We start from the raw sequence: 20,776 nt of genomic DNA, 5'->3' as shown, positions 1-20,776 counted from the left end.
CCTAAACCACGTTGACGCATTTAATGGTTACGAGATTGAAGAAACCCTCCTGGCAATGGCGAGCGGGTAGTCAGACCTGAGCATTCCATAGATGCCGATTCTACAGTTAATAGTAAATAGGAACACACATGTAACACTCCAGACTCCAGAGTAGAGTTGCTGGATCAGAATGTCAGGAATAACAGCCTACATGCCCTGAACCGCCTATCTTCGTCTGCAACAGTGAAAATATGTAAGCCCGAGAGTCAGAAAGGGGACAAACTGTAAAAAGTTTAACTTTCACTCCCACAAATTTATTATGCCAACTGCAGTGTACCATAAGAAATAAATCCACGAGTCCCAGTTAGAGAAAAACTGTAAAAAGTTTAACTTTCACTCCCACAAATTTATTATGCCAACTGCAGTGTACCATAAGAAATAAATCCACGAGTCCCAGTTAGACAAAACCAGCTGTAATCTTTATACAACTTCCCATCAACTGATAGATCTGGGGATTAAATTCTATCACTTCACCCTTTCCCAACATAACATACAGTCCCCGTCACAAGACTTCTCACATGTTAAGATGTACTATTAATATGTTGCAGTATGTGTGACTTGTGAGAAGTAGCCATTAGCAAGACGTGATCATTAAAAAATACGAGTAATTCACATGATAAAGGCATTTACCAGCCAACCACTCGGACAAGAGAATAATGTGCAGGCACAAAAGAAGCACCGGAAAAAAGTTAGAAGACAATCTTCACCATTATGATCTTTTGGCTGAACAAAAAAAATTCGCCTAGGAAATGGCTTTTACCATCCCCGGAATCATGAAATTTGTCATATGTACACCAAGCATGAAACAAAAAAGTAGACTAAAGAAAATTCAACTTCTGGCACCTTGTCGCCTAAAAAGCCTAATGGGGCTAACAATTAGACGGACTCTGAGGATACTTTCCTTCAAACTCATGCTGGCAATTACTTTTGACAGAGCCGTTAACCTCTGCTACAATGGGTACTATCTCCCTGGCTCCAGATGGCCCGGACCTGAATTGGTCATCCTGAACATCTGCTCTTTGCTTGTCTGCTACTCCTGAACAATCTGGGCCAGCTTGTAGATAATCATAAGAGTTCAAGTCGAAATTCCCTGGGGGGTAAAGAGATCTTATTGCTGCAATGGGCTGTATCGCACGTTTTTGATCAGGTGAATCTCTCAGTGAGATTCTGCATACTGGGCATGTAGAATGTTGCTTGAGCCAAATGTCTATGCAGGCAACATGGAAAGCATGTCCACAATAAGGAAGTACGCGTAGAACATCCTTCTCTTGGTATTCTGCAAGGCATACAGTACACCTAATGCAGGGAGCTCTAGTTAGAAGTATAACTTACACAATACCTAAACACAGCAACTTAATAAGATATCGAGAGTTTTAGATTAAAAAAAAAAACAAGAAGATAAAAAACTTTAAAAAATAAAACCAGATCAACAAATTACTTGAGTTCAAGGGAAAAAAAAGCGGAAACAATGTAGATTACACAATAAGAAATAGATACATCAGAGAAACATGTCTAAAAGGGTTCAATCATCTCATTATTAGAAAACAGAACTAATTCTTGAACCAACGAAAATTGTGAAAGATCTTATTTAACCAGACCAAATAAAATGATGATACATGACCCGCCAGAACATTAACAATCCATTTGTCGGAAGACTCGGAACCACAATATCAGACACACAAGTGAGAGATCAAACACACACAACTGGAAAGTATAAAGATATTCTAAGACAGCTGTTGGATTTAACGTATACAAATGTCTGTGATATGCCACATATATATGAGAAAGTGTGAATAAAAAATCATTCATCCACCAAAGCCTCTATGAAATTCTGAATATACATATATATCTCAGATGCTACGTTATTATGATTATGCTTTAACAGACTTGGGGTTAAAAGTAACATAGGGAAGTTCATGGTGATGCCCATATTGAAAGTAGATTCCACTACCTGGAGAGGATTAGCACTGATGAAAATTTTATTCCAATCCCATGTTGTGCATATATACAATTGACCAAGTCGTACGAATTGGGCAATAATGAGCAAGAAATTGAAAAAAAAAAAAAATTAATGTTCAAATAATAAAAAACCAGGAAGATACTTCTTTACTTAATGTAGGATAATGGACCAATGAATGACTTGATAGATGGTTCTCCAAAAATCATCATAGACAATTTACAGCTAGTTGCCTAAAGCACACAATCAACACTTTCACCGCTGTTTTAGAACCAAACAACTAGTAGTGTGACCATCTGGGCCCAATGTCCTGCTAGCCACTTATAGGATCCCCCAAAAGGGGGAAAAAGATATGGTGGTTTAAACAATTATTGCATTCCACTTCATAACTAGAATGCAATCCAAAAAAGAACAAGCACAAGAGGCAATATATTATGCACAATCATGTTGAGAAAATAAGTGAATTTCGTAGAGACCTGACAACACTTGACTGAGAGATACTAAACCATTTAGTTTGGACTGAAACACCTCATTTATCTATCTCCTCTAAAACAGGGGCAGGTAGATTGTTAAAAAAGCGCTCTTAAAACTGAGTTCAATAACATTTCAATAGTCAGTTTGACTTTGAAGTTTCAAGTAGTAACATATATGGAAGCAGGCAAAAACAATAGACAGCTATTATAGACAGTACCAGCAGAGTCATCGGCACCGGAGCATGTAAAGCTAGGATCAATGACATATGCCATGCTAGATGAATAGAATTGAGACTGTGTATTTGTAATGCCACAGAATATAAACTGAGGAGTTCTGACTGACATGTATTTGTTATGACAACAGTTAGTGAAAGTCAAGAAGGTATTGCATGACAAAGACAACATGAAATAGAAACAATGGGATAAGGGTGTCTAAAATGAAAGGGAAAAACAAAAGTCCTTGCAATTCATGTATCATTGAAAATGTAACATAACAAGGGAAGACAGGTCATGTGCTCCCATCTTCTATGCTAATTACCATGGAAAGTTTACCCAAGTCAGGGTTGACAAAGAATCCTGAACAAGCTTTGATAAGAATGGCGCAGAGTATTGGCAAGATAACTGGACAACAGAAACACTTGCGGTGAACACAAATAGTGGAGGCTAAACACAACCCAAGACAGGATTCTTCCAACCAAACAAAGGCTGTGGAATGCACAGGCCATGTCAGGTAGGGAACAAGATGTGAAACTGACATATGATGAAGAGTATACTAAAGAAACTCAAGGACAATTGACACAATTCCCAGTTGGAGAATTCGTTGCATGAACAAAAACAGAACTAAAATGCATATTTTCAACAGTGAAGAGAGGTGTCTGTGAAGGCGAAAGATGCAAACAGAACCAATTCAATTTACAACTAAATTTAACAAAAATAAAAAATAAACTCATTGGGTGTCTTCATATCAAATAGTGAATTTTCTATCAGATTAAACCCATGAAAAAAGAAAAAAGGCACGAAGTCGACTGGCATAATGAGAAACAATAGAGTAATCCAAGAGCATACTGGGTGTCCTGCCCGGACGTGGCGAAGTGCTCTCCAAACTTCTGAATGGGAAAGCCCGCCACAACTACAGGCTCCAGGCCATGGATGCCGCGCTCGAGCTGTTGGAGGGAAAGATGTGAGCCGACTCAACGACGGAGCATGAAGTTGAAAGTAGATTGATTGATTGATTGATTGATTGATTGAGAGGGAGAGAAGATACTTACGATGCTGAGATCGGATCTGGAAGCGGTGGGGAAGGACCTGCGGGAGGCGGAGAGATGGATTCGAGCGCAGATGAGGCGAGTGCAGACAAAGACGATGAACATGGTGCTGACGGCGAAGCCGATCACCGTCATCACCAGATTGATCCCCGATGATATCATCCTGTCTTGCTCTATATGGAAGCAACCTTGCCTTGCTTCAGATCTCTACCTCTATTCCCACGCTGGGGCATCTGAAACCCTAAAAGATCAAAATAACAAGGAAAAGAAGGCGGAGGTTGAGGATGAGGATGATGTCCCTCGCTCTTTGGCAGCCATTGCCATTCCCATTCCCAACTTTGCCTTCGCGTTGGCCTTGATCCTTTTAATAAATCTATAAATAAAATCAGAAGAAGACGAAGACAAATAGAGTTCTGGTGCGGGGGTATTGGTTGCCCCTTGGCATCTCCATAAGGTTTGAATATCCAAGCAATTAAAGTCACTTCACTCTCTGCCTTTTTAGTAGGAGTATTCCTTTTTTTTTATTATTTAATTGTGGTTTTCAAATTTACTTTTAAGTTTCCATTTTTTTTTAATAAGTTAATTAGTTGCTTTATATATTCGAGTCGTCGCTTTGAAAAGAAAAGAAAAAAAAAAAGTAAGAAGATGCAGTTGGAGGGACGAGATTGGAGTCGAGTAGAGACGAGACGCCTCCCTAGTTCCTTTTTTCTGGGCTATTGGTGATAACTTATGCTGTCACACTGGCCACTGCCACTGACACGCCTCCAAAGTGGAGCTTGTTTCTGGATATCATCGTCTCTTCTTGCGTGGGTATTATGTGTCTCTCAAGGCATGGTCGACGTGCCAACTTCTAATTGGCTTCTCAATTGAATTTCTCTCTCTTAATTTCTTTTTCCTATTGCATTGCATGTTCAGTCCGCCAATAATACCTGAAATACTAACACACACACATATATGTATATATATGTTTGTTTTAACCTTCCCTCTTTCGGTGAGTAAAATTAATCATCAATTAATTAATATAAAGAATTTTGTTTTAATACATTGTACATCCTGATCCTACAATATGTTGGTGTTAGTGGGCGAGGTGTGAGTTGGGCCACAATTCTATCTAGTTTTGATGCATTTGCTAATTTATTAGCCTGGAAATGGCAATCTGTCATGTGCCTTGTCGGTTAATCTTTGATTGCTTCCGTGGTTGGTTTGTTGTATTTGGGCTTTCCTTTTAATTTGGTGAAAGCTGGGCATGTTTGGTTGGAGACTAGGTTCTCTTTTTTGTAAATTGTAATTGTTACTGTTTTTTATTAGATGATTTGGCTGATGAACAAAGACAAACACTAATTCCATGATACTCAGGTTTCAAGCTGCTGGAAAGATATAGAATAACCTAGTTGAATCCACTTAAATGTTTATATATACATATATACATATAGTGTATTATTTGTTCATTATCACACAGCTTAAGCAAGAGAAGAACTGAATCACAGCAAAGACACATGCGTGTTGGAGGGTGGTGCATGGGTGGATGAGCTCTTGAATACTCCCTGCCAGTGGCGGCGCCGGGGTGTGGCGAGGAGGGACATCCGCCACACCCTTCGCTGGAAAAAAAAAAATTATTAGCTTATGACTTCTGAGGATTGAGTTGTGCAACAGACGAACGGTGGAGATTAAACGGTTGGAGTGGGATTGAACGGTCAAATTAATTATTAGGTTTTTTAATAGTTATTTAAGTCGGTTTAGAATATGAAGAAGCGTGGAGGTGTGGAAGCGAAGAATTCCCGAAACCGACTCAGCGTGGACCACATGCTTTCTTTGAACGGGTCGTCGCGAACTCATTTTAACACGTGGTCTCAAGATAGCGGATTTTGGGAGTATTTTACCAAGACAACCCTCGAAAAAAATTTCATAATTATAAATTACAAAGGTTCTAGATTTTTTTCATCTGCAGTACATGATTACTAAATCCACGCAAACATCCGAGAAAGTTCCATAATTTCAACGGAAAAAAACACATTCAACTTACACCGGACTTCTTTCATATATCTATTAGGTTCAAATTGGTTCATATATTTTTTTATTTTTAATTGTATTCATTTTTATTGTTTAAATCTTTTTGATTGTCTTTTTTTAAAAAACTTTAAAAAATTTAGATTTTTTTGAAAAAAATTAGAAAAAAATTAAATCGAAAAATTTCTCACTCGACTGCTGAAAATTTTATGCCAGATTTTTTGTTGACTGGTCGAAAAGTTTATTCAACGGCTGGAAATTTTTTTCTGTCAACTTTTGCCACACCCTCTAATGAGTCCTGGCACCGCCACTGCTCCCTGCTCATCATCATCATCATCCTCATCTGGTTCATCTCTGCCTGTTGGACTCTCTCTCGCGTCATCATCCTGCTTGTCCTTGGACGACCTCTTGAATGCTTACTCCTTCTCGCATCTTCATCATCTTTTCCTCGACATGCCGACTTTATCACACCTGCAAAGTCTTCTGCGGTTTCATCGATGGCTGAAAGAAAGCGTTGCATGGTTGATTCCACCACAATGAAACTCAATCAGATGTAGTTTGAAGCTAGACTGAAAGTGTTTTTTTCTTTTTCTCTTGCAAATTGTCAAGAGTGATCATTGGGGCATATATTAGCAGGGGAGAAAGAAAGAAGGGGGAGGGGGTGTGTGGGGCTTGGTTAGCTAATGATGAATGAAGCTTGGGCTGGTTCAAAACACATTAGACAAAGACCACATGAATGAATCATCGTTGAATAAGTATTTCTGACCTTGCATTCTTAATTAAAACCAACTTACAAACTTTTTTAATCACAATTAATTGTGAATATTGTTCAGCTTGTTTGGTTTCAGCCATATTTGTGGGGTAGAAGAAATATATTAAAATATCAAAATAATCTTTCTACTATCTCATATTTGCACATTTCTGTCCTTTAGCTAACAGATTCATCTTTTTGGTCATTGTATATTTGCACATTTTCGGTTTTTTTTTTGTCTCTCCAGTTTACGGATCCACCCTTTTGGTCTCTCCAGCTAATGAACTGGAGGGACAAAAAAAACGGAAATGTGCAAATACGAGAATCAAAAGGATGGATTCGTCAGGTAATAAAGGACGGAAATGTGCAAATATGATGACCAAAAAGACGGATTTTATATTATAGAGATTAAAATGGCGAAAAACGCAAAATAGAGAAACCACTTTGGTATTTTGACTGAAAAAAATAAATGGGGTTTTGGCCAAATACATTAAGTGACAAAGGAAAAAAACACTATGTCAACAGTGGAAGGTTTGAAAGGCAAAATGAGAAATTCACTCGTGTGAAGGGAAGAAAGAGATATGTTAAAAGGGGTTGCGCGCTGTAGCTTGTTTGGGAAAGAGGCGGGAAACCAAAATAAAGAGGAAGAAGAAAGGGGTTAGGGTTTGAGCAAGCAAGATAATCTGATGCAAAACGGTGCCGGATTTCGCTCAAATTAATTTTAGTTAATGAATCATTGCGGATAGCTCTCTTAACCTACTGGGTTTGATCTTTCTTTAATCTCTTCTTGTTCGAATGGAAAAGACCTATTAGAGCCTTTTCCGGGCCTGACTTCTTAGTCAGATCTATCCATCATTGAGTTGATGAGGTGTATGTGTTGTTTGTGAGGATCTTGTTGATGCGCATCTTGCCTTTTTGTTGTAAACCTCTAGTTGCATCCAGAGAAAGAACCCTCTTGTTATCCCATTGTTGATATAGTGAAAATTTTAAGAGACTCTAAGGGGCCTCGTGGGTTTTTTCTTGATTTGAAGGGTTTCCACGTTAAAATTTGTTATCTTCCATTAATTGTATGCATTTCGTCACTTTTGTAGACATTACCTCTTTCCAAATCATAAATAGGGGTTAGAATTGCAATTGCTAAGGTTGTATTTGACTTAGGAGGGTTATAAGCCTGTATAGAGACCGCATAGAGTTGCCTAAAAGCCTTGCGGCCCGCATAAAGGCTGCATAGAGTTGACAGTAAGCCTTGCAGGTGCCTTGCGACCCACATATATGGGTAGGCAGAGAGGTTTGCGAGTGTCTTGCGGTCCACATAGAGATCGCATACATAAACAGTAATAGTGCTACAATACCATAAAATATAATGTTGCTACAGTAACTTCTACTGAGTTTTCACTATTGCAATGCCGGGAACCCCAAAAACTCTTTCCACCAAAGAGCATATTATTAATATATTGTGTCAAGAACACAACATTCATTAACAAGCAACCTGAAATAAACACAACAATCACAGGCACAACAGGCGTAATTGTGATGCTTTAAATTATGTGGCTCATTACTGTAGTTTTAATTTGGCTCATTGTTGTAGCTAGTTATTATAGTTAGTTATTACAGTGAATTATTGCAGCGTTTAATTGAAGAAGAAAAATTGAGTCTTCCTAACACAATATATATATATATATATATATTGAGAGCTGAGATGCTATAGGAAGAGAAAAAAAAAATTGAGAGATGAGATGCTATAGGAAAACGAAGGAAGGAGATGGAGAAGCTTCAAAGATGGAGGAAAAAAACACTAGTTGCAACGACAGGATAATTAGAGACCGAGCATGTGCTTGTTTTAAAAGAAGAACAAGATGAAGAGAGTTGGAGACCTTTAAAGTTCATTGGGTTATAGTTAGTTAGGTAATATAATTAGGCGCATGCCATGTATGTTTAAAATAATATATCAATAACCACCACTCCATAATGGTAAATCCTTCATGTTTAGCAACCTTGGAGAGGTGGACAATATGGTTTCTCCCACATGGGACTTAGTGAACAGTAATAATACAATATATTTATAATATGATCCACATTACTATATAGTACTACGGCACAATAGATTTAACCTTACATCACTCACCTATTATTCATAATGATTTCGACTATGCTATTTAGTGGTAGTCTGGGTTTTTTCTTAACTCCTTTGAATTATTATTATTATTATTGTTATTATTATTATTAATTATTTGTAAGCTTATTGAGCTTGTTTGTTTTTCTTTCTCATGTATTAATTAGCTTGCTGTACTCTACTTGGTTTTTAATTCAAGTGATTTATCTATTTTTAAGATAAACTATTATTATATAATAAATAAATAAATAAATAAATCACAATTTATTGAAAATAAAACAATACAACACATCAATGATAGGAGAAATAGAACAACGTTCAAATCATCTTATCTCTATTGGTAGTTTTTTGTGTTGTATTTTTTCATTTCTCGTGGACTTATTACTTCTTTGCTTTTGGCCTTTTTCTTTTTGAAAAAGTGGATAAACCACAATGCATTAATAAGATAGAAAAGTCGGAGACTCGAACCACTAGGGCGTGATGAGTGAGAAAAAAGAACAACCAAGCCGGGGCCATCTACCCCCAAAAAAGCCATGAACAAAAACACTAAGACTAGCGGTGCTAGGGTCAAGCGTCTCCTCGAAGACCGGGTCTCCTCGAATGCCTTCACCACGAGGGCCAAGGAACTCTAAGCTTCGATGCAGCGGTGTTGAAATCCTCCTCCAACTTCAACTTTGGTCCATCCAGTGAGAGAAGAGTACCAAGATACAAGCATACGATCAATTTTCACAATGAGACAGCGAGCATGCAAAATATTGGCATTGAAAATGCAATCATTCCTAGCTATCCAAAGATTCCAAATTATTGCTTTTCGCCACTAAGTCCCCAAAGGCCCTCCTCTCCGAGTGCAAAACCATATCTCCACCGACCCCAAAGATCCCGAATCGATAGCAGTAGCGTGGAAGGCGAAGGATTCTGATGAAGTAATCCCAGACAAGATTGGCATAGGAGCAGTGGATAAACAAGTGGTCGACCGTTTCAATCCCGCCGTTACACATGACGCACGTAGCGATGGGTAAAGTCTGTTACATCTCCTTCGAGCTAAGTTCTCCAACGAAAGGATTCTGTTTTGCCACACAAGCCAGTTAAATAGATTGATTTTTCTCGGACACCAATTTCTCCAGAAGAATCGTGAGATCGGGCATCTGAGTCCTCCATCAATTAAAAGATTATAGAAGGATTTGACCGAGAAAATCCCATTTCCAGTAAGTCTCCAACTCTTAATGTCTCTTGAGTGACTATCCGATGTCTGAACACCAATAGAACACATTCTGACGAATTCATTGTCGGTGAACGGCTGCTCCTCCAATAAGTGTCTAAGCTCATAGATAGTGCTATTAGTGTGGCGGCACTCACTGTACTCGACAGGCCAAAGATGCATAGGGGCGACACCGTTGATCCAGCAGTCTCTCCAAAAGAATGTCTCCTTGCCTGTAGAGATTTTGTGGGAGAGACAACTCCTTAAAGCCGGAAGACAGCTCAACACCCCTTTCCAAAAGAAGGAGATTCTTCCAGATTGATTAGGCCAAAGATTCGATCGAGATAACCCATAATTAAATTGAATCACCTCCGCACCATTCCAATTAGGGTCCGTCATGAACTTCCACCACCATTTCCCCAGCAGGGCCTTATTGAATCAATCCAGGTCCAGAATCCCCCAACCCCCCTGATCCCGAGGTCGACAGAGATTTTTCCAGCAAACCAGTCGACAACCCGGATGATTAATATCAGGCCCTGACCAGAGAAAGTCCCTTCTAATGCGATCAATACCTTTAACTACCCAACCAGGTAAGCGGAAAATGGACATCCGATGAAGTTGGGATAGCCGATAACACCGAATTCACAAGAATGAGGCGACCACCTAAAGACAAATGTTGCAATTTCCAAGCCGCCAACCTTTTTCGAACCTTGAGAATGACCCCTTCCCAATCCTGCTTGCGCGGTCTTCTACCAGATATTGGAATACCCAAGTAAACAACTGGTAGTAAGCCCACCTTGACCTGCAAAGGTATCTCTGACCGCATGACTAGGCGAGACACCGGTCGACTAGAGAAAAGGCATGTTTTTGAAAAATTCGTTTCAAGTCCAGACATCCCTTCAAATAAATAGAGGATCAGCTTGATAATCCTGAGGTCCTCACACCCACCAGCAGTCAGAATCAGAAGATCGTCCGCGTAGTGCAGATTGCATCTCCTCCCAAACGATCCCAAAGGGACCCCCACTAACACTTTCGAGCTGAGAGCGTGCGCAAACATCGAGCTAAGAACGTCAGTTACTAAAACAAAGAGTAATGGCGACAGAGGGTCACCCTGCCTCAGACCTCTGTGATATCTGATATACCCGTTTGGAGATCCATTCACCAGGATTGAAGCTTTTGATGAAGCCAGGATACATTTGATCCATCCAACCCATCTAGCCCCAAAACCTCTAGCCGACAGAAGATCAAAGATAAAGTCCCAATCCACAACATCGAAAGCCTTGGCAAAGTCAACTTTTAAAATGTGACCAGGGAGATTCCTCTTGTGCAAACTAAAGATCAGTTCCTCTGCAGTAGCGATATTATCTAAAATACATCTCCCTTTCAAAAACGCCGACTGATCCGAATCGATAAGCACGTTAATCACATCACCAAGGCGAGTCGCTAAAATCTTAGATAAGATTTTTTTAATGAGGAATTGATAAGGCTAATTGGGCGATAATCCCCTGGCGACTCGGGGAGTCAACCTTGGGAATAAGAGCAATATTAGCCCAATTGATACGCTCAAGATTAGCTCTCCCCCAATAGAAATCCTCACAAAGAATAAGCAAGTCAATTTTTTTGATAGTCTCCCGAATTGTCTAAAGAAACATAGAGGAAAACCATCGGGACCCGGTGCCTTATCCTTCCCAAGTTCAAAAAAACCGCGCCTTTAACTTCCTCCAACGTGAGCGGTCTTTCGAGATGGGACAAATCAACATAATTCCTATTCGAAAGGAGTTTCCGAAGTCGATCATGAACCGATCCGAGCGCTTTTTGACCAAATTGGTGTTGAAATTGGCAAGCGAAAACCTTCCCAATCTCCTTAGAATCCGTCGTTGTGGTTCCATTAAGATTGATACTAGGAATAAAATTCCTATTCTTACGGCCATTCGCCACCATATGGAAGAACCTCGTGTTGTCATCACCCTCTTTCAACCACTGCAGTCTCGATCTTTGCTTCCAGTATAACTCCTCCTGCTTACTGATCATGGACATCTCAATTCTCAAATCCTCCTCACGTTTAGATTCAGAGTGAGAAAGAATCCTATTTTCAGCCTCCGAATCTAGCTTATCCAACTCAAGGAGCAGAGCAAGTTTCCTAAGTTTGATGGAGCCGAATGAAAACTTTGCCCAGTGGCGCAGCTGCCCTCTAAGAAAGATTAACTTTTTAGCTAAGATGAAAGCACCACAGCCAGTGGGGACACATTCCTCCCACCACTTCCTAACATGGCTCTCGAATTCCTCATTAGTGGACCAAGCCAGTTCATACCTAAAAGGCCGCGGGACAAAATGATGACATTCGAATTCGAGCCTGATAGGGACATGATCGGAACCCAGCCGGGGTAAACTGTTCTGGATCAACTTAGGAAATAAGCGAGCACAGTCGTCATTCACAATGAAACGGTCAAGCTTCACCCAGATCGGATCAGCTTGTCCATTGGTCCAGGAGAATCTGCGACCCACCGCCGGTGGTTCGACCAATTTGAGATCCTGAAGAAACGAATTTGCCATTCTAATGTCCTCAAAATTTGGCTGACCTGAAATTTTATCGCCCAAGTCAAATGTAGCATTAAAATCGCCGCAGATAATCCAAGGTAACCCAGGGGGGCCCACACTGGCACGCAACTCATCCCAAAAAAACACGCTTTCAATGATCGAGCATTAGGCCCATAGACCGTAGTACATCTCCAAGCCAAATTCTCTCTTATGGACAGAAACTCCACAGTCATACTAAAGGACCCCCTCAAGACGACCGTTCCCGTTAAAAACGCACCATTCCAACCAAGGATAATACCCCCCGCAGAGCCGCGAGCCGGGAGGAAACAAAATTGATCAAGTCGAGTCCCACCAATCTCCCTCCAACATGAAGGGGAAATCTCTTCGAGTTTAGACTCTTGAAGACAACATACATCGGCAAAGTGCATATTTAAGAAATCCTTCACTAGAAACCTTTTGGCTGGTTTCCCTAGCCCTCTAACATTCCAGGTAATAATATTCATGGGCAACTAGTGTTAACGCGATCCTCATAGGAGGACGCCAAATCCCTAGAAGGGGCTAAATGTGACTGTTCCAAGTGGCGAATGTGATTCAAACATGCATTTTCAGAATGTGTAAACGAGATACCACATGCATCGCAAAATTTAACAAGTTGCACATCATTCCAATCGGAAATAAGGCAGGGTTTGGACGAAGTTTTGTTCTCAATAGATGATCTATATGTTTCTTATTATAACTTAATATATTTGTGGGTTTCCAATCTCAAAAATAATCCTTTGAATTATTGGTTTTATATTTTCTCCAATTTTTTTTTTCTTTTCTTGAAAATGTGGATAAACCACATTTTTCTCGTAATTTCTTTTTCAATTTTTGTTTAAAACTTAACAGTGCATTTATTCATTATCACACAACTCAACCAGGAGAAAGAACTGAATCACAAAACATTCACTCCAGCAAAGACACAGCTAGCAAATGGATGGGTGGATACCGTGGATGGATGGATGAATGGATGATATATCTTAATGCAATTTTCACTGGGAGGCTGTCAATGACGCCGGCCTCCACCCTTCTCCTTCTTGCTAAATGTGAAATTCTCAAAATAATTACCTTCCAAATGAAGGTGCACATTGATGTTGCCACCCTTAGAGTCATGGCCATCTTCAGCAGATACATTTAACTTGTCAAGTAACCCTGCTAACGCACCACTTACATCATCTTTACCATCCTTTGGTTTTGGATAAACTTTCCTTGGACGAGCTCCTAAATCCTCACTCTCTCTCCCATCATCATCCTCCTCCTTATCATTGTCATCAACAACCTCCTTCTTATCACCACCACCATCATCATCATCCGGATTATCTCTGCGTGTTGGAGGCTGCGGGATGGGACGTCTTGGAGGAGGCGCCCTTGAATGCCCTCTCTCTCTCTGATCATCATCATCGTCATCATCATCTCCTCCTTGCCATGGCACCACCCTTGTTCTCTGTGCATAGTCATCATCATCACCATCGTCTTCATCGTAGTACCGGTTCCAGCGCCGCATGGTTGATCCCATCACAATGAAACTGATCACTCAGATGTGGTTTGAATCTAGACAGACTGCAAGATCAAGTTATTTTTCTTGTAAATTGTGAAGAGTTTATCATTGGACATATATTAGCAAGGGAGAAAGGAAAAAAAAAGGGTGGGTGGGGCTTGATTAGTTGACAGTGAATGAAGCTTGGGCTGATTCAAAACACATTAAACAAAGACCACATGAACGAATGATCGTTGAATAAGAATTTCTGACCTTTCCTTCTTAATTTAAGAAAAATCAGTCTTTCTTAAATAAATCAACATTAATTGTATATAATGTTCATCCAACCTTTGAGTGGACTTTGGACGTGTTAAATTATTTTGCTGTTGCTGATCGATCGATCGGTTGGTGACACCACCGACGTTGACATGACCTATCCAATTGCTTACCTTACCTCTCATATTATTTGTCAATGGCCTCAGGAAGAATGTCTTTGTTTAACCTTAACCTTGCTTCCTACTTGGTTCATATCTATATATATAGACAATAATATATATGCTTAGCTTCTTTCACATTTCTTGCTCTTGGTTTATGTTGAATCCAATTGATGCATTTGATTTATCCAGACAAATACGGAGGTGCATATGTTACAGTGGCTTAACGACCCCTTAAAGATATATATATATATATATACAAAAAAATCAGTAATTTATTAAATCCTAAACACCATAGAAATGATGCGTTGATTATTTTTTAAATGAATGAAACTTGAATGTTCATTAATATAAATCCTCTGTCATGCAACTATGATGCATAACATTTGCCAATGACCTGCGGGTCTATTGGTACACGGGTCGCCAATAGAGCTCTCACCGAGTGGTGAGAGTTCGATTCTTGGCTGAGGGCACATTTCTGGGAGTTGTGAATAGTGATTGTGTACGAGTGGTTCTAGCGCCCACGCGAGCGCGGTCTCGTCCCCACTTGTTCCACCGAGGCTTGTGCACGTCCCTGGGTTTCTAGTGGGTTCGCCCCGCTCCTCTTCCCTAAAAAACAACTATGATGCATAACATTAGAACCTAACTTATAGTATGTGAATAATATTGAAGATAAATAATACTGTAACATCAAGTTTTGAATCTCACTTCTTTACATATTTTACATTCAATTATTAGAAGACTATCAGTGATTTTTTTGGCTTGAGTGATATATATCTGCCTTTTTTTTTAAGGGAAAACAGAGTAAAATGAGTATCTACTTTTTTTTATTCATGAGAAAACAGAGTAATGAGGTGGAATGTATGAAAGGCAACAAGGTTGTTGTATGAGGAAAATAAAATTTCATTGATAACCTTATTAAATATCAATTATCATAGAAGATGGTCGGAAAGCCGGAAAGGTTAATGTGTAAAGTTGGCAAAGCCTAAAAACAAAGCAATTCTGACAACAGTGCAAACACGAATAATAAGACAAATAGTAACACATGACCGCATTTTCGAAGCAAATCAGAAACTGATTTACTTATCCTGTTTTTTTGGCCTTTCCCCCTTTCTCTCTCTTGTTCCATGCAAAGTTCTCAATCTTGTTATGCTCCAAGTAGAGTTTCATTTCCTTGACGACCATAACGTTGGGCTGCCCATGGCTAGCTTCTCCGGCCTTCTTTTCAACAACATGTTGGCGCCTTGGAGACAGAGTGAAGCGGTTTGCAAACTCTTTCCTCATCTGCTCTTCATCATCATTGTCGACACCATCATCTGCAACTACAGCAGCAGCATTCTTCCCATTGTTATAATTATGTCCATAACCAGCAGAATACCCAACCCCAGCACCACCCCTGCTGTCCGCCCAGCGATTCGAGTGCGTTGTTCTTTCATTGTTACGATAATCTCTATACCTGTTGCTGGAGTTATCCTGATCAGGCCTGTTGTATGCTGTTCCATAACCACCAACGTATTTATTAGCAGGTGCATTTGGTTGAGCCTTCTCGGATATTGTTTCTTCATCGGCCTTCTCCTCCGTCTCATCATTATTATCATCGTCTTCTTTGTCATAGTCGTTGTTCTTCTTTCTTTCCGATGGCTGGTGAGGATAGACTGCTTGCTGGCTTGAGGGTTGGTGAGCATAGACTGCCCGTTGGTTTGGGAGATGTCGATCATGGACTAGTTCTGTTCGCTGGTTGGAGGGTTGGTCATCAGCATGGGCTGATCGCTGGTGTGAGGGATAACGATCATAGGCTGCTCGCTGGTTTGGGGCTTCATAGTCATCATTATCGGCACCTCTGCGACCGTGGTCGCGCCAGCCACCATATGGTTGCCTGCGGTGTGCCATGCTATTGCTAGCTAATCAGGCTATGCACGCTTTGACTCCTCTGTTTTGCCACTCTCTGTAATTAATTGTAAAGCTAGAGAGATATGAATAAGAGGCCTGCCGAATGAATGGGTGCTTATTCAGAGTGATTAAAGAATAATAATTGAGGGGCAACTGGGCAAGCGTCCACCAATTAAACAAAGACCACGATGGAAGACTACTTAACTTCGGTGGACCATTATTATATCTTGTAGAATGTGCAGGCTGTTGCTGATTCTAAATAATTGACAGGAATTTAAGATTAAACAAAGACCATTGCATTCGCAAGCCTATTTATTATTTTGTTTGAATTTTACATATGCCTCTCCAATGTTTATCGTCTGTTTACTTTGCTTTTGCGTAATTAACGTGGTTTATTCTTTTTTTTAAAAAAAAAAAACTCATATACCACTCGATTTAATATGACATCTGAACCTATTTTCACTACAGAATATAAATCTATTCATTATGATTTATATAATGGTAGCGAACGATTGATTAATTCAACTTTAATAAATTTAGCTAATTTATGAAATGGTAGTGAATGATAATATAATATAGTAGAATATGATCAGCTAATTTATTTTTATAATTTCTAGAAATATTTATGCCTCACCTCTGGTGAGAGTTTCTGTTCCTACTTTTCTATCTGTTCTGTGCTTATATGTTGTATTTTATTTTCAATAAATCTGTGGTTTATCAATTTTTATCCAAAAAAAAATTATAAAATATTTTATTTAAATTCAACTTTATTAAATTGTCTATAATAATCTCATTGCTATGTTAGCTAAAAAACATGAATAGTTTGACTTTTTAATAGAGATAATATTTTCTAATGCATGTAAATATGATTTATCAAGGTTATGTTAACAAAAAGAGTGGTTTATTACTGAAATAAAAATAAAAAATATAATTGTAAATACATGCAAATTAGAAAATGGGGATGTATTAATCATGTTGTTCGGGATGGAGTCACTATAGTTTAATGGTCACACCCCTATGTATATCTGGCAAGATGTGTTCAATGCTTTCTAGCTGTTTTTTCTTGTTTTTTGTCAGCTCTTATAGTTCCTTTTGCAAAAAAAAAAAAACCTTAGGGTACGGTAAGAAAGCTAGCACATCTTCTAACTATGCACCTTTTGATGCTAGATTCAGATGCAAATGAGCACTACTCAAAACTCCTTACTCATAATGTTGAAGATAGAGATTTGAAGTGGTGGTGCCTCACTTCAAATGGCAGGTTCACTGTCAAATCTTTTTACTACTTTCTAAATGAAAGAGGTCTCCGGTGTTAGATGATTCGTCACTTCTAGAAGTCTATTTGCCCGAAAAAGATCAATCTTTTCAATTGGCTAATTTGGAAAAACAAAATTTTTACTCTAAAAAATTTGATCAAGAGAAAGTGTAACACTTTGCCAACTATGACATTTATTATGTGTTGATGGGAGAATCTGTAGACTACTTTTTCTTCGTTGTAATTTTGCGGAACAAATCTGGGGCTATTTTGGGTGCCTTCTTCAGCTTCCAGCTATTTCTTCTTTCTCTCCAAGAAGTGTTGTCTTCGTGGATATTGACTCCGCGGCCTTCTATGTGGGAATTCGGGGATTTGCTCATTTGAGCAAATCACTTGGAATAGTTGGCTAGAACAAAATGCATGCATCTTTAATGATAAATCTCTGCATTTGTCTTTGATTATCTTAAAGATTGTTCATATACTTCTGTTGTGGTTCTTTGCAACATCAGAAAGAAAAGAAAGCAAAGCTAAAGGATTCCATTGTGACTGTTCGACGCAGTCTAGAGTTTATGGTATCCCATTCAATATTGTCAGCCAAAACAAGTGTCACTGGAGACGAGGTCTACACCTAAGACATGAGCTAGCGTTTTCTCAGAGTTTGTTTTGTCACTTGGTTTTCCCATGGTTTCTTTTGTTGTTATTATTGTTTGTTGGTCCACCCCTAGTGGATCCCTGTTCTTTTCTTTTTTTCCTTTAGTATTTTCTCATTTTTTTCGTCTTGTTCTCTCTTTTGTTATTATGTACTCTATGTTTCAATTTTCTGTTGTTTAGTTATGTTCAGGGTTTTTTTTATATGTTGTTCTTCTTTTAATTTAATACGAGTGGTTTTCAGTTTTTCTTTTATGTCATAAAAAACCAGAACAAACAAAGTACAACAGAAGTCCACAAACAAAGTAAAACAAAGTTTTTCTAAAAAAATTTTAGAAAAATAGTACATAAAAATAAATTATGGAGGTTTCTTTTAATTTCATATTTATTCATACATATTAAAAAAAAACAACGACGACAATAATAACAACAATTTTCCACACAAATCATTAATACATTCCCCAAAAAAAACAGAGTCAAATTAAACGAGGTTTTTTTTTATATCCATTTATTCAAGAATAGCAAGGAAAGAAATGGAGAGCATGGAATACAGTGATTTGAGATGAGATGAGATGAAGGCTATTTGGCGTTGCTGCCTTTACCTCTATCCCTCCTATTATTATTCCATTGGAAGGTCTCTATCTCGTTGTCGCCCATGAATACATGCAAGTCTTCGACCACAATCTTTGTGTTTCCGTTCCTCGGTTCTCCGGCCTTCCTCGGAATGACATGGCGGCCACGTGGGGACAACGTCAGCAGCTGGTTCACCAAATCCTCACCGGTTTCCTCTTCTTCATCGTCTTCATCCTCTTCATCAACATTATTGTAAGGCTGGTAAGCTTGGTGCGCCAGGGTGGGCCTACTTCTTGGATACACATCCTGCTCCTCCCTATGTTTGTCCTTGCTAGCCTTTGAATCATTTGAATTGGAATGACTATTGGACTCTCTCTTCCCATCTTCCTCTAATTTGGTCTTGTCAGCACCACCAGTTCTGTAGTAGTTGTCTGTTGATGCTGATCCTGATGCTCCATTACAGTGTCTTGACTGGGGTTTATAACCATATGTTGCTGTTGCTTTTTCTTCTTCTTTTTCTTTTGGCGGGTGTTCATTGTTTCTAGTTTGATGTGAAGGTCTTGACGAGTTGTTATGACCCCAGTGATTAGCTTGAGGCCTCTGATGTTGATATTGAGGTGCTTCCTTGTTGTTTTCCTCCTTCATGTTCTCCCATGGTCGCCTGGGTGGATAGTTTCGAGCACCATAACGTCCGTCGTAGCTTCCATACTGTTGTTGTCTGCCGTATGACATGATGAGCGGCCTGCTCTCTCTCCCTCCCTCCGTCCAGATCAGTGCAAAGCCAACTGCAGGGAATTTGCTGGCTTATTTTATAATTAGTGGAGTCATGATCGGCCAACTTGGCATATATCCGTGTTAATTAGTAACTTCTCATGATCATGATCACGTACATTTACATTCAATGTCAAGGATGAACAAATTCAGGACGTCGTCGACTTTGTAAATTGTATATAAAAAGACCATGAGTCCGTCTGGACTTCTGGAGGAAGACCTGAAAACGGATTATAAAAAGACCATGACTTTGGAGGAGGACCTGCTTTGATAGTGATTGGAAAACGGATTATATATAAAAATACCATGACTTTGGACGAGGACCTGCTTTGATAGTGATTGGAAAACGGATTATATATAAAAATACCATGACTTTGGACGAGGACTTGCTTTGATAATGATTGGAAAACGGATTATAAAAAGACCATGACCATGAGGATGAGGGAGGATGGACTGTGGTGGTTGTTTAGACTTTAAACTTTAATTAACAGATTAGTGGATAATGAAAAAAGAAAGACCATTAGTGGGCGGAAGACTTGCGCTTTTAGTGGACTGGACTAATATTCCGAGAAGCGTGATTTGGCCGCTTCAATCAAAAAATTACACTAAAAATGCCAGGAGGTGAGAGGTCATCACTCACCAATATTGCTATGGCTAATTGATATGTTGCACCTTTTTGGAGAAAAGGAGCGGGCGAACCCACTGAGGCAGGAGGCGTGCACAAACCTCGATGGAACAAGTGGGGGCAGGGCGGCTCACGTGAGTCTTTGGGAACCACTGTGACACAACTACTATTCATAACTCCTAGAAATGTGTCAGCCGAAATCGAACTCTCACCACTCGGTGAGAGCTTTATCGGCGACCCGTGTACCAATAGACCCGAAAGTCGTTGGCACTCTAACATTGGATAATACATAGCATAAGCGTTTATTTATTTATTATTATTATTATTTTTTAAATAAAACTGATGGCGTATATGAGAAAGAGACTCCCTGTATGTTTTGTATGCATGTGGTTTAATTATTTTTATCTGAAGTGTTGTTTGGAAAATACAAATATTGTTAAAAATTAAATTTTGTTTTATTTAATTCTATATTTTTTACAAAGTGGATAACCCATGTTAAGAGTGTGCATAAATAAGGAGGTAATATCTCAACTTATTAGTGCTCTTATCATGTGTGAATTGAGATTTGATATTATTTTCTTAAAAAACACAAACATTCTATATACAAATGACTCAATATCAGGAAAAATAAAGAGATCATTAGCATTCGATATAAACCCTCATGTGTACCTACTAATGTATTCAAAATCATAGATAATTTTAAGATAGACTAGAACATGCATGACA

The 20,776-nt window shown here is 39.0% G+C and overlaps 3 protein-coding genes across 3 annotated transcripts; all 3 read right to left on the bottom strand.

Moving 5' to 3' along the window:
• Positions 1–722: 722 nt before the first annotated feature.
• Positions 723–4,212, bottom strand: LOC120262381 (RING-H2 finger protein ATL66-like). The gene is made up of 3 exons (XM_039270480.1): positions 3,738–4,212; positions 3,535–3,632; positions 723–1,335 (listed from the first exon to the last, which is right to left on the bottom strand). Exons 1-3 carry the CDS (start codon positions 3,894–3,896, stop codon positions 909–911), a joined length of 684 nt encoding a protein of 227 aa, XP_039126414.1. The 5' UTR covers positions 3,897–4,212; the 3' UTR covers positions 723–908.
• Positions 4,213–10,377: 6,165 nt separating this feature from the next.
• On the bottom strand, positions 10,378–12,356 carry LOC120261424. Its single transcript, XM_039269310.1, has 2 exons — positions 11,508–12,356; positions 10,378–11,253 (listed from the first exon to the last, which is right to left on the bottom strand). The coding sequence occupies exons 1-2, from the start codon at positions 12,354–12,356 to the stop codon at positions 10,378–10,380; spliced, it is 1,725 nt and encodes a 574-aa protein (XP_039125244.1).
• A 1,030-nt stretch (positions 12,357–13,386) lies between these two features.
• Positions 13,387–13,884, bottom strand: LOC120261421 (nucleolin-like). The gene has a single exon (XM_039269308.1). The coding sequence runs from the start codon at positions 13,882–13,884 to the stop codon at positions 13,387–13,389; it is 498 nt and encodes a 165-aa protein (XP_039125242.1).
• Positions 13,885–20,776: the final 6,892 nt, after the last annotated feature.

This window comes from Dioscorea cayenensis, chromosome 5 (genome assembly GCF_009730915.1).
Source record: "Dioscorea cayenensis subsp. rotundata cultivar TDr96_F1 chromosome 5, TDr96_F1_v2_PseudoChromosome.rev07_lg8_w22 25.fasta, whole genome shotgun sequence".
Taxonomy (NCBI): Eukaryota; Viridiplantae; Streptophyta; class Magnoliopsida; order Dioscoreales; family Dioscoreaceae; genus Dioscorea; species Dioscorea cayenensis.
The sequence above is the reverse complement of the archived record's forward strand: the minus strand, read 5'-3'. Positions and strand labels throughout refer to the sequence as shown.

Excerpts from the sequence above, each read along its gene's own strand:
- LOC120262381 (XM_039270480.1), bottom strand. The coding sequence starts at position 3,896 with ATGATATCATCGGGGATCAATCTGGTGATGACGGTGATCGGCTTCGCC. Across the intron at positions 3,633-3,737 it reads CCAGATCCGATCTCAGCATC|CTCGAGCGCGGCATCCATGG; the intron begins GTAAGTATCTTC and ends TCCCTCCAACAG. Across the intron at positions 1,336-3,534 it reads ACGTCCGGGCAGGACACCCA|GTGTACTGTATGCCTTGCAG; the intron begins GTATGCTCTTGG and ends TCCCTGCATTAG.
- LOC120261424 (XM_039269310.1), bottom strand. The coding sequence starts at position 12,356 with ATGGCAAATTCGTTTCTTCAGGATCTCAAATTGGTCGAACCACCGGCG. Across the intron at positions 11,254-11,507 it reads TGGAGGAAGTTAAAGGCGCG|ATTTTAGCGACTCGCCTTGG; the intron begins GTTTTTTTGAAC and ends ATCTTATCTAAG.
- LOC120261421 (XM_039269308.1), bottom strand. The coding sequence starts at position 13,884 with ATGCGGCGCTGGAACCGGTACTACGATGAAGACGATGGTGATGATGAT.